Source organism: Empidonax traillii, unplaced genomic scaffold (genome assembly GCF_003031625.1).
Source record: "Empidonax traillii isolate 1590-97213 ecotype Southwest subspecies unplaced genomic scaffold, ASM303162v1 scaffold1305:size162330, whole genome shotgun sequence".
In the NCBI taxonomy this organism is placed as follows: domain Eukaryota; kingdom Metazoa; phylum Chordata; class Aves; order Passeriformes; family Tyrannidae; genus Empidonax; species Empidonax traillii.
In genome coordinates, this window is record NW_020956498.1 from 106,156 (window position 1) to 118,758 (window position 12,603).

Below are 12,603 nucleotides of genomic sequence, written 5' to 3' on the forward strand. Positions count from 1 at the left end.
CACAGGGGCTTGGATGTGCTGAAATACAGCTGGGTGGCAGAGGGACTCCCTGCAAGTGTCAGGCTTCCACACAAGAAGTATTTGAAGATTTAAGGGAATCTTTTCCAAAAATCCCTGAGCAATTAAAGCAGACACTTAACCGTGTAATTCTAGGAAGGCTGTTTTATAACCTTACAGAAACGAGTCTTTTTAAAGACTGGCTCATCAGGAGACTAAGTTTAGCACATTTGGGAACAATTTTAAATATGAATATTCAAACCCTCTAGACGTTATAAATGGAATGCAAACCCCATTTTCCCCAGCTTCACTTCACTTCACTCACCCCATCTGAACCACGTGAACCCAGTGCACTTCCCCTGCAAACAACTGACAGCCACCACAGGATATAAAACTGGAAATCAGTGCTTGGGAACAGAGTAAACCCTCCTGAACTGCTTTAGTTGTCACTGAGGCAGCACATCTCCTCCAGAAAGGGGAGGGGAAGATGGATCCCCATTGTGCCAGACAGTGAGCAAACACACAGCAGACCTCATTCACCCCTGAAAATTTACTGTCTCGGCTACAAGATGACACAGGCAGGTAAATTGGATATTGGGCCAAAAAGAAAACACAAGATAATGATGATTTCTTTTTTAACACTTGGCTAGAGGTAACCATCTGCAGCTTTGCCTCTCAGCTGGCAGGATGTACAAGGCACCATCAGCAAGACACTCCTGTCCCACTGCAAGAGCCTTGGGACAGAGGGGACTGTGAGGGAACACTCCAGACTGGCCAGCACAGCAGGAGCAGAGCTCCCTGGTTCCCAGCAGAAGGTTAAAGAAAAGCCACTTCTCTTACCACATTAGAAGGAAGAGAGACTTTAGGGAACAGCTTCTGGAGGAGTTCACGTGTCTCCACCTCGGCAGCTTCCAAATGCTGCTGCTTCTCCTAAAGCAAGAGAAGAGCTCACATGAAATAGGGGGTAAAAAAGCCCTCCACAGACCTGGCAATAGCCTCTCCTATGCCTACAGTAACTCACTTAACCCAGCAAGTCCTTTTATAAGTGAGAAAGGCGCTATAGTCTCTGAAATTGCCGGTAAATTGGTTCAAAAATGGACACTGAATTGCCTCAGAATTTGGCCTTCACATTTGTTCTCGCTTAAGCTTTTATTTTCTGATGTTCTCCTCCAATCTAGCCTGGTTGTACAGAAATCACACCCATCAGTCACTTGTTCACAACACAAACTACGCTGTGCTGAGTAACTGCATCCACAGATCACACCGACCCTGCCACTCAACTTGAGCGAGCTCAAAAACAAGTAGTTTGGTCAATCAACTTTTTCTTTTTTTTTTTTTTTTTAAATCCATGCTTTTTAAGCAATTTTAGGTGTGGAAAAAAAAAAATCACCTCAAGTTAAGGTCATCACATCAAAAACAGAGAATTAAAATCTAAAGGGAACTTTGTGTCAATGCACATTTGAACCAGGCCAAGAAAGTAAGACTTCTAAACATTGAGTACTCAAGAGGAAGACCCTTACATCCTCCTTTCCCAACCCTGGATGCAATGGGAAATAATTATTAGAGCTGTGTGACAATCTCCAGCTTTTTCTTTCTTTGTTACTGCTCTGCCAATATAAACACCCAGAGCCAAGGGCACCACAGATCCATCCTTCCACGTATTTAACATTTAAAGCAGAGCAGCCACAGGACACGTGCTTGCTGTGCTTGTGGCAGATTGGGTTAATTTAGCCCCACCACGCTCAGGCTCCCATTTAAATTTAAATGTAGAAAGCCTGGAACCCCTTCAGAGAATGCAGCTTTCAGCTACAATCCTTCACTGATACTTGTTTGGTTGTTTTTTTTTTTTTCCTTTGACATCACTGTTACTGCTCTGAGTTCCCCCGCTGCAAGAGGTCGGTGGTGAGAGCGGGTTGGGATTCAGAGACAGAAACGAGACATTAAGGCTGTGAAGTTGTGCTAAGTGTGTTAGTTGGCAGCAATTTAGGAACCCCCAAGAAGTGGCAAGTGGCTGCTGGGTGAGGTCTCCCAACTGCAAGAGAAAGCAGGCAAAGCGTTAGCAACACAGCAAGAGCAGGCACAAACCTCCCTGAACGCGGGGCCAGCCGAGAGCGGAGACGCCTCCGAAACACAGCCACACAACCCCAGATCAGAGCTCCTCTGCCTCCAGCTACCTGACTTAGCGTTCCAGAAGTTACTCTGATGCCTTTTTTTTTGTTATTTTTGACAATTAACACTGAATCAGGCCCACAGCAGAGTATGGTTTTGAGCATTGGTCCCTGTCGAGCTTCACGTGCCTTCAAGGAAAAAAATTCACACCATTTTCCTGAGAAGCTCCCAGGTTTTTAAGTAACAATTTACTCCCAGTTCTTCACAGGTCCAACAGATTTGTTCAAGCACAGCCAAAGCCCAGTAGGAGAAAGCAGGTTGCTCACCAGCACAGCTTTTATTCTGGAGCTCCCCACAAAAATCAAAACACGGTTCACGACAGCTCTAACAATTACGCAAACGGAAATCAAAAGTCAGCATGCCCACAAACTAACAATTAAAAAATAAATAAATAAACCTAAAGACAACAGGAAGAAGCAGAGGTGAGAGTATATGAATGATCACTCAGAAGAGATTATACTTAAACTGCAGTAAAAGTTAGATGTCTCCATTTCACTTAAAAAAAAAACCAGCTGCAGATCTGCTTCTAGCTTAACGCATCGTTTCTAGCAGTCAACATTACAACCTTGGCAGTCTTGTTCACTTTGTCCTGCAGCAATTTTTCAGTTGATGCCAATGCTTCCATTGCTTCCCAGTTTTTCTCCCGAAGGTCCTAATCATTTTTAGAAAGAATGATTTCAGTTCAGCCAATACTCAAACTGTTTTCCTTTTTTACTTCAGAGATATATTTCGCATTACATTCCACCATTTGCATTTAAATGCTGGTTACTGCAAGATGATTTTGCTGGGGAACATGACATACACTAGCAAAAACAAGTGTGATGTTCAAAGAGTCTGAATGAAAAGGAAGGGTGGGGGGGGAGGAGGGTAAAAATGCCAATTTCTGCCCAACCTGCCCCCGTGTCCAAAACTGATCCAAGTGTTACTGCAGAGCTGTCTCACTATAGCGACCCCAACACTTTGACTGCACTTGTAAAGAAGAAAGAGGGAAGTTTTCAAAAGTAGTGAGGAACACAGACACCAAACCACAGATTACACAACAGAGTGTTAGGCATGTCGCGGTGCAGAACCCAGCATGGAGCCCAGGAGACATGGAGGTGTGTGCAGAGTGATGCCCCCTCGTCCTGCAACCACACCCTGGGGGCCTCAGCCCAAACCTACAGCGGGTTTTAGAAAACACAAAGCTCAGAGCCTCGTTTGGCAGCGTTTACCCCCACGGGTCTCTCCACTGTACCCACAGAAAACTGGGTTTGCTGCTCACCAGCCCTCCTGGGAGGCTTTGGGATTTCAGCAGCGGCGAGCACAGCCCCAGATCCACGTGGAGAGGCCATGGTGCTGCGCTCCCGAGTCTTTCTTGGCGAGGTCATCAAACGTGTACTCCACAAGGCGTCAACATGCAAGCTCAGCGAGGAGGCCCAGAGCTCTTCTAAGAGCAGCCTCACAGCTCATATCTAGCAAGGATGGTGGGCCTTGCAGGGAGGATTCAATTTTTTTTCCAGCCCTCAGAGCAATCTCCTTCAGCAAAGGGCTGTTCTGTATCGGTTTTTAATTCACCGAAGCGGCGTTCGAATCCTAGCACGTACCTACACCAGCTTCACTTCACCACTTCTATTTGCCCACTGTCTATCCTAAGGGCTGTTCTACAGGATATAAACACAATATTGGATAAAACTGAGCGAAAGCTGGGACCTGCAGGCACGGTCTGCCCTTTAGCAGCAGTCAGATTTCTGCCTGCACCACGAAGGGTACTCAGACCTCGCGATTCCCCAGGAAACGCACGTGCATATGTTCTGCCTTTCCAGTTCATCTGTCTTCTGAGACTGCTCAGCCACTTTCCCTCTATTTTATTTCAGCTCTTAGGCAGCACTCCCTGCTCAAAAGCTCAGTATTTTCCTTGTGCATCTTCTTTATACTGTCCCTCTACTAAGCAATAAAGCTGATTGCGTGGTACCCATTGGATTTTACAGGCCATAAAGGAGAGATAGGCAAGATAAACCCCCTGCATTTTAACAACTTAAAAGATAATACTCTTGCCCTGCCCAGGTAATGTATTACAAGGAAGTAACTTCACAGCTCTGTGATGGAAGATACGAGCCTTAATTCCACCCACAAACAACCCGTACTGCACCATCAGCAGCTGCTGTGAAGGAAGGCTCGTGGTCCTTCACCCACTTAGAAAGGTCAGGATTAGTCATTCAGGATTGGGAAGAGCCAGATCTGAGCACCCTGAAGGTAATGCCTCCTCCCATGTCCATGCACAAGGACCATAACTCAGAGCACAGCACCTTTCATCCTCCCGCCTTCCCTCCCCAAACTCCCTCCTCTCCCCTTGGCAAAGGACGTGTTTCTCAACAGGGCTTTCAAGGCTTGAATCCAAATCTAAGAACCTGCTGTGGGGTGTGTCCCCTAGCGAGTCTCCTTCCTCTCATCCATTCAAGCAAATTGCCAAGGAGCTGACAAACTCTAAACCAGTGAAGTAAGGTATGCTCAGTCACTCCCAAGAGGAAAGGAGTGTCCAGGGGGCACAGTACAGCAGACAACTGTCAGAAACACTCCCTGCAGAACGCCCCAGGCATCAGGGAGTGCTGTGCACACAGGTTTGGCTGTTTTGGGAGCTCGGGGGGTTTTCTGGGGCGGTGGGGGAAGGATTTCCTTACGTTGTTCTTTTTCCTCTGCTGCTCAAAGGCGTTTCTCTGAGAGGCGAGCTCGTTTTGGAGGCTGGCGATTTCCTTCTCTTTGCCTGCAACCCTGAATCGACAAAGAGAACCATAAACAAGTCAGGAGACACTGAAGAAACTTCCAGTGAAGCACTGACACCCTTTCCCATACACTGCCTGGCCTTCCCTTCCAGCAACACACTCTCTTTAAAAAAGCTGCTCTCACTGACTTGGCAGCATCACTTGCTTCCCACTGCTCTGTGAACCACGGGCTGCCAGAGCAAAGCCCATTGTAAAGCTGTTGTTTGCCTACAAGAGGCATCTGCACACATTTATCAGGGCCACAGAAAGGCAGAGCATTAACTGAGGATAAGTCAGCCAGCCCACGCTCGCACAGCGCCACAGAACAGGCACTGCCTGCCGGATAAGAGCGTTCCCTTTCAAGCACCTAGTCCACAATTTATAAGTCATTTAACTTAAAAGACAAATAATTCAGCCAGCCAAAAATGCATGACAGTGGCAATTTGCTTAGCACAGTGTAAGGCAGTATGGCATTAGCTTCCACATGGTTATTCAGTGTGCTTCAGCTCCACGTTATAACACACTTTTTTACCCCTGAGATTTTCTTCCCCGGGAAGAGATTTCCACCGGATGATTTTATAACATGAAAACCCCTCTACTGAGCTGAAGTTCCCAGGAAAAAAAGCCTGCCACTTTTGCCTGAAACACCAACATTTAGCTCTTAGGCCTTTACAGCTGAGCTGGCACGCATCCAAAATGAAATCAATCGTGGCTCACTTCCGTGGTGGGCACAAGGCACTGCCAGCAGGACACCCCAGGATTGTCACTGTGAGCAGAATCTCCATGTTCAAGTTTTATTAGATGGCAAACTCTTTTTTTTTTTTTTCCTCTTACTGCCCACTTCTCACACTCTGATACTGTACATTTGGCATTTATTTCACCTTCTAAATCTCCTGAGCAGTAAGTGAAATGAATGAATTGCATTCGACTCCTGGCAGTACTCACACTTGGAGAAGCTCCTCGCTCTGGACAGCCAGGGATGCCTGCAAAGAGATCAGAGACGGGTTAGGAGCAGACCAGCAGCAGAGACCACGATCTGCCTCGTCAATCAGGCACTGCTGCAACACCACGCAGCTGCACTCTGGGCCTTTCAAGGGAATCCTGTCCAGCTTCCCTTGGCCAGGAGCCCAGCTGGGATACGGTATGGAAAGAGTTGGGTGGAAAGGTAGATGAGAACACAGGAGTAAGAAAGAACACAAGGCTGCAAATCCACATGATAAAAGGAAAGAGGAACAGAAATGCAACAGCCAGAAAAACTGGCTTAGTGCAACCCAGCCCTGAAGCTGTCCCTGGATTTCCATGGTCAACACAACTACTGGTTTTTCCATACCATCCTACAAGATACCATCACCCCCTTCGACTTCATTCAAACAGTGCACAATTGGAAGCTGTACCTGTTTGCAGTTCTCCTGCTTTAATTCTTGTATTTGAGCTTTAAAAGATTCATTTTCTTTCTGCACCTCCTGTTGAAAGAAAAAAAGATAACGTAAACTCGTGTATAAATAGAGATACACACTCACAATGCATACATTCCTCAAATATGATGTTATCAAACCTTTACCTGCAACTGCTTTACTTGGTTTGCAATTTCTCTCTCTTTTTCTTCCACCACAGCTTTCAACTTCTTCATTTGTTCTTCTTCCCCTTTCAACCTGCAGAGATGGTTTAGGAAGTAAGAAAAAAAAAAAAAAGATTAAAGTAAGGGGGAAAAAAAAAAGGTTAAAGTAAGAATTTATGCTAAAAAGGGACAGACACTAACTGGGACGGTTTTTGTAGCAGAAGATAAATAAGTTTTGTATGCTATAAATAATAATCAGCCAAAAGGAGAGCACACACACACATGGGGAAGAAACCATTGCACTACAGCTCCAACCCAACCCAAGGAATGGATCACCTGAGCAATCCCTGCAAGCCAGGTGGCTCTGAAGGTGCCAGGGACAGTCTCCTAAAGGTGAGGCTGCCTCAGGTTCCACACCCTGGCGCCAGCAGAGCTCTGCTGGGAGGGCAGCACATCACCAGAGCTGCACTAAAGACAGAGCCCTTTTCTGGCACAGTCTCACACGACCTTCCTCTGACTTGGAGCAGCCAGACAAAGCAGAGTCAAAGCAGAGGAAAGCCTGGCAGCCTTTCTCCATAAAACAGGAGCTGGAGAACTGGCTATTGCATCCCAGCCTGGAAATGGCAGGCTGGATCTGCTCACTGCTTCCCCCAGCTGAGCCACAGGCACTTCAAGCCACACACTCTTTTAAAAATGCTGAACAGAAGGAGAAATTATCACCAGGCACAAGAAGTTTCACTGGTTAATAGAGCCCTGGGTGAACATTCCCAGAGAGTGTGAGCAGCCCTGCTCAGGCAGGATGGGCAGGGACCGCAGACACTGAACAGCCACCGGCACTAAGAGCTTATTTTAGCAAAAGCCCATGAAATTCCTCAAACCAATTCATACATTCCAATTTAAGATAAGTGCCAGCACTGAATGCATATTCTCAGCAGACACTTGAGGAACTGCTACTATGCATACTCACATGCTCTGCAGGTCCTGGATTTGGGATGCAGCTGGTACCTGTAAAAAGTAATTCCCAATCTCATTCTGATGGCACAGTTTTCAAATTAACAGCCACTCTTTGCAGGAGCAGAGGCAAAACACAACTTGCGAGACGCTTGCCAAAGAAACACCAGGAGTTTTGGATCAGACACTGATCCAAGAATAGCTAAACACATAATGGATTTCAGAAGCAGAGCTTACACCAAGCATCCCAAACTTCACACCAGCCAACCGCTCTCCATTCCATATTTCCCCTGGGATAAATGCCTGTCTAGACTTCCACCCAAAACAAAAATGCAACTCAGTTTCTCCCCTTTTACCATCACCAAAAATCCAAACTGAGTTAGAAATCCACCTTACTGAAAAAAATTCTTCCATCAAGGACGTCCAGTTGCCCGCTCTCAAATCCAGTGCAGGGAACCAAAAGCCAAAATATTCCAGCCCCAGGTAAAGGCAGGAAGGAATCACAGCAAAGCCTAACCACTTTAGGAGGAGCTGCTACCTTCTGTCACAGCAAGAGCTCCTCCATGACCAGAGGCCTCCAGACCTGCTCCAGTCTGGCAAGGAGGTGCCCAGGACACGGCTCTGAGTCTGCCTGGGAGCTTCAAAGCTCCCAGAGCCCCCAAAGCTCCTCGTTATGCACGGTGTCAGCCCAGCTAAGGAAAAGCCCTCAGAACTTGTTACCCACGTAAAACCAGTTTTGGATGAACACAGCTGAACCACTGGGATCTCTGCACTGCAGGCTACCAGCTCAGTCAAGCAGGATTTAAAACAGCTTTGCAGGTTGAAGGCAATGCAAACCCTTTTTGAGAGGTAGGGAGAAAAATGTTTTCCTGTTCAACCAAGGAGCATTCCCAAACCACATCCACTCTGCAGGCTGTACCTGTTGGAGCTGTTGCAGGTTCTGTTGTTCTAACTCCTGAACTTTACTGGTTAATTGTGCAATTGTATCCTTCTGACCCTTTGGACAAAAAAAAAAAAAAAAAAAGTTTAGAAATGTAAATTTATCCTTTTCAGAGCCAGAAATGCTGCAACAGAACTTATATCCCTCCAGAATACCAAAGAAGGCTTACCTGCAGACATTCTCCTTTTTTAACAATCTCTTTCTCCTTCTCTTCCAATAAGGCCTCCATGGTTTTCACCTGCTTTTCCTTCCCCTTCAGCCTGTACCATTAAACACACAGAGACACACAGCATAAACCCCCGCTCCTTTACCCACCTGAAAATAAACCATCCCATGGCTTTGCAGCACGTAAACAAAAGCAGCCTCTCTGATCAAAGGCACAAACACAATTCACCTGCTAAAAATCGATGTGTGAACACCTCCACCTCAGCCTGGGTTAGCAGGAGATGCCCTTGATCAGTGGAGCTGCTCATTAAGTGAGAGCTGACACATATTTGCAGGGATGTCACACAAGTGTGCTCTCTCCTCGGCTAAAAATACTTCCTTCCCCCTCCCCACAAGGGACTGGCTGATCCCTTACCCACCCAGCTACAGCACAGCTATTTCCAAATTAAGTTTTCCAACTATGCCTTGCCCACATCCCTCCATCCTGGCTTGAATTTAAATCCTTGCAGCTAAACTGGGGCTCACAAAAGCCAGGCAGCACTTCTTGTTTGCTGTCTCAGGCAGGGCCAGGTGTTCCTAACAGGGACAGTGTTACCAGCCTGGATCACTTCACGTGGAGCACAGACAGCAGGAAAGAAATATTTTTAACTGGAAACAGAGCAGAGAAGTAAGGGGTACACAGGGCAGATCAGGCAGTAACAACTGTACTTACAGAGTTTGAAGTTCTTTGACTTGTGATGTAATCGACACCTGTAAGAAAATAATCAGTATTTCAGTGCGATGCACGTGGAAAAGGCAAAATAATAAATGCTAAAAACTGCTCTAGGGAGAAAAAACAGGCATTCATAAATTAGGCACGATTTATTGCAGTTAAATAAGCATAAACACTCCTTTGTTTGTCCTTTTTTTTTTTAATTATGAGAAGCCAAGTGTCTTCACTATTTACATTCTCCACATCTAAAATGTGACTTCCAGAGCAGCAAAGGAAATGGTGCAAATGGGAACACAAAGCAGGCCCATGTTTCCGCCACAGGACACACAGGAAGAAGCAGACACTGATGATGACAACCATCTCACTGGCAACTGCAGCTCAAACACGAGAGGGATCATCCCTGATCACTGAGATCTCTGCACAAGGAATTGATTTTTGGATGCTCTCTGCAACATCAGCGCTCCTTTAAATTCCCATTTAAGGCTGAACATGGATTGAAGACACAAGGTTTAATGGGAATTTGAATTCTGTATGGAAGACTGACAGTAGTTATCGGTGTAGATGCTGTTATCTGTGGGAGATCCTCTACCACGACATGGTAGGACTTTCAGACATTCCCAAAAATCTCTATTCTGCTTGCAGGAGGTGCACAAATGTATCACCTTTGGAGCAAGCATCCCTCATTTGGAGCTTTCCAGAGGCAGCAACTCCAAACTGCCCTTTTTTTTTCCTGAGCTCTGTGTCAGTTCCAGGGGAAGGAAATACACAAAAATAACTCCCTCAGTTCCTGGAAATTTGCTCTGGAGGAAAAGCCCAAGACGGAAACACATTCTGTGAAGCTTTGCCTAAAAAGGACAAAACTTTAACACTAAGGGAAGGAGAAGAGGAAGAAAAGGGGGTGACATTTTGGAACGTAGCTAGAAAGACTGGAGAGAAAAAAGAAAAAAAAAATTAAAAGTGCAGACCAAAAGCACAACCCACACAAACAAGCAAACTTCCTGACAGCACGATGGATTGAGCTGCCTGCAGAACGGGCTCCCTAAGGAAACGTGGGCTCACATTGCTCTGGATGCTAGACAGCAATCGTGCCAAAAAAGCCAAGGCTCCTCCACTCCTGCATTCCTGATTGCTGGAGTAAAACTTCCTGTGCCAAGACTGACTCTCTTTGGGCACCGGGAAGGAAACGGTCTTGGGTTTACCTGGAAACCAGATACTATTTTGGGGCCTGTAGTTTTGTTCCAGCGACACAGAAAGGCCAACAATAGCAGGTGCAACTCCAGAACTTGAAATTCCCAAGTTGTCAGCCCCCAAAAATGTCCCAGGTTTCCATGTTTTACTACTGGGACAGTAATGCACTGTGCCCAGCCAGAGCAAATGTTGCAGTGCCTTAAGCTGTAGCAATTCTTGCCAAATTCCACCCTAATGGTCCAAAAAGCTCAGGCATCCAGAGGTAGGTGGTTTCTGAAGGACAGCACTAATAACACTACATATTTATGGCTTCGTAGCCAAGAATGGCTCTACCAGTAAAACATCCCCCTTACCCAGTGCCATCGACCAGTGAAACAAAACACACCAGAACAGAAATGAGTGAGCAGCACATCCAAGGCAAGGCTGGGTCACACTGCTGCCACTAAGGTGTTTTACCTGTTTCTCCATCTCAAGCTGGGAATTTCCTACTTCTTCTTTCAGAGCCTCTATTTCCTGTGTCAAAGCCTTTTCAATGACAAAACAGACAGGGTTGGACAATGGAAACACAAAAAAACGCCACGAGAATGGATGCTACGAGTTCATCGCTCTACGGTGCCATGCAGTAACAAAGAAATGGTAAGTCAGTGGCATCCACACAGGAACCAAGGCAGGGATTGCACAGAGATACCTGAACAGTCTTCTCCTTGCTTGCCACTTTTAGGACTTCAGCTTGCAGGAGTTCTTCCACTGATTTTATCTTTCCGTCCTTCTCGTGGATCCTTGAAGAGAGCAGAGGGACAACATCAGCTGGAAAAAAAATGTGCCTGCTCCAGCCAACACACAGGCTTTGGTTGTTATCCCATCACAGCACCAGCCTCTGGGGTCCACAGTGGGACCAGGCAGGAGGAACAAACAGGAAGGATAAGACTGGGAATAATCAGCACAAGCTGGCTTTATATAACCAGCAGTTCACATGCTAAATAGATACTATTACAGTCTAAAAATGCAAGGCAATCAATAGTCCCTGGAATGACACACACTTAAAAATCAGCCTTCAGAGGACTTTCCAGCAAAGTATTTATCAACTTGGAGCCCACACAGAGCAAACAAGCTCACCCCTTTTAAAATGCCTACAGAACAAAAAGGGGGATCTGACAAATCAGTGCAATTCCAGTTCCAAGCCAGGCTTATGAAATTAATTGCTTAGCAGAGAAGCAACTGGATTTGCAGAAGGTATTGATCTGACAATGATGTGCCTCTGAAGGGAAAATGCTTCCTGCCACATACACACACTTCACCCAGTTAAAAGCAAATAATTTCAGGGAAGTGATTTACTTGTAGTCATGGGATAAAGACAGAGAGGAGCAACAATTAGAAATTAAATCTGTGCAGCAACTTACACTTTCTGGAGTTCCTCCACCAGTGATTGGAAGGAAACCTGTTCAAAACAGAGCTTCAACTTAGAAAATACAGAAGACAGCAAAACAATCTGCAAGTGTCGAGGGGTGAGGAGTAGAGAGCTGGAGCACCCTGGCACTGAGTAAATGATGTAGAAGCCTAATGATTTTATTTATCTCCTAAGAAAATTAGCTGCCAGTCTCCAGTTTCTGACAAACCAATAATACCAAGTCTTTATCAGGAGAGGGTGAGGTTCAACACCAGCATTTGATCAGTCAACCTTTAATACTGTACATATTGTACATTTCTTCATGGTCACTGTGCTTCCCCTTTTCCATGAGTGATTTTTCTAGGAACTAAGTGCCCTCCTGAGCTGTCCAAGCAGAGCTGGATGTCAAGGAAAGGCACCTTCTGATCAGATGATCGAAAATGGCAGTGCTGTGACAGTATCACTGATCACAGCCATAAAGAGAAGGGGGTAAATCACATCTGCAGGGTGGGGATTAACGTTGGAAAACACACAGCAGGAAGCTGGGGCAGTACAAGCTGCCTCCCAAGCCATGCCTGCTGCTCTGGGCTTCTGGAAAAAACAATCCACAGCCATTTCAGTGCGTGGCCCACTCTGGATCCTTTCCATCAGCCCCGCTTCTTACACCTCTGCCCAGGAAATGTTTGACACGAGCATGAGCTTCCAGACCAGCTCTGGAAGAAAACAGCATGCTTTGCCAACAGGCTTCAAAGGCACCTCCACCTTTTTCCCCTTGACTTTTGCAACCCCAGCAAGATT

At 46.0% G+C, this 12,603-nt stretch overlaps 1 protein-coding gene across 1 annotated transcript in view; it reads right to left on the minus strand.

Moving 5' to 3' along the window:
* KTN1 (kinectin 1) overlaps nucleotides 1–12,603 on the minus strand; it is a 54,107-nt gene that overhangs the window by 14,134 nt on the left and 27,370 nt on the right. The window contains exons 21-33 of the mRNA XM_027906495.1: nucleotides 11,819–11,856; nucleotides 11,107–11,197; nucleotides 10,875–10,943; nucleotides 9,231–9,268; nucleotides 8,523–8,613; nucleotides 8,333–8,410; nucleotides 7,430–7,467; nucleotides 6,466–6,556; nucleotides 6,299–6,367; nucleotides 5,850–5,887; nucleotides 4,824–4,914; nucleotides 2,732–2,818; nucleotides 829–927 (exon numbers count right to left, since the gene is read on the minus strand). Coding sequence (XP_027762296.1) covers nucleotides 829–927; nucleotides 2,732–2,818; nucleotides 4,824–4,914; nucleotides 5,850–5,887; nucleotides 6,299–6,367; nucleotides 6,466–6,556; nucleotides 7,430–7,467; nucleotides 8,333–8,410; nucleotides 8,523–8,613; nucleotides 9,231–9,268; nucleotides 10,875–10,943; nucleotides 11,107–11,197; nucleotides 11,819–11,856 — 918 coding nt within the window. The remainder of the gene's footprint in view (nucleotides 1–828; nucleotides 928–2,731; nucleotides 2,819–4,823; nucleotides 4,915–5,849; nucleotides 5,888–6,298; nucleotides 6,368–6,465; nucleotides 6,557–7,429; nucleotides 7,468–8,332; nucleotides 8,411–8,522; nucleotides 8,614–9,230; nucleotides 9,269–10,874; nucleotides 10,944–11,106; nucleotides 11,198–11,818; nucleotides 11,857–12,603) is intronic.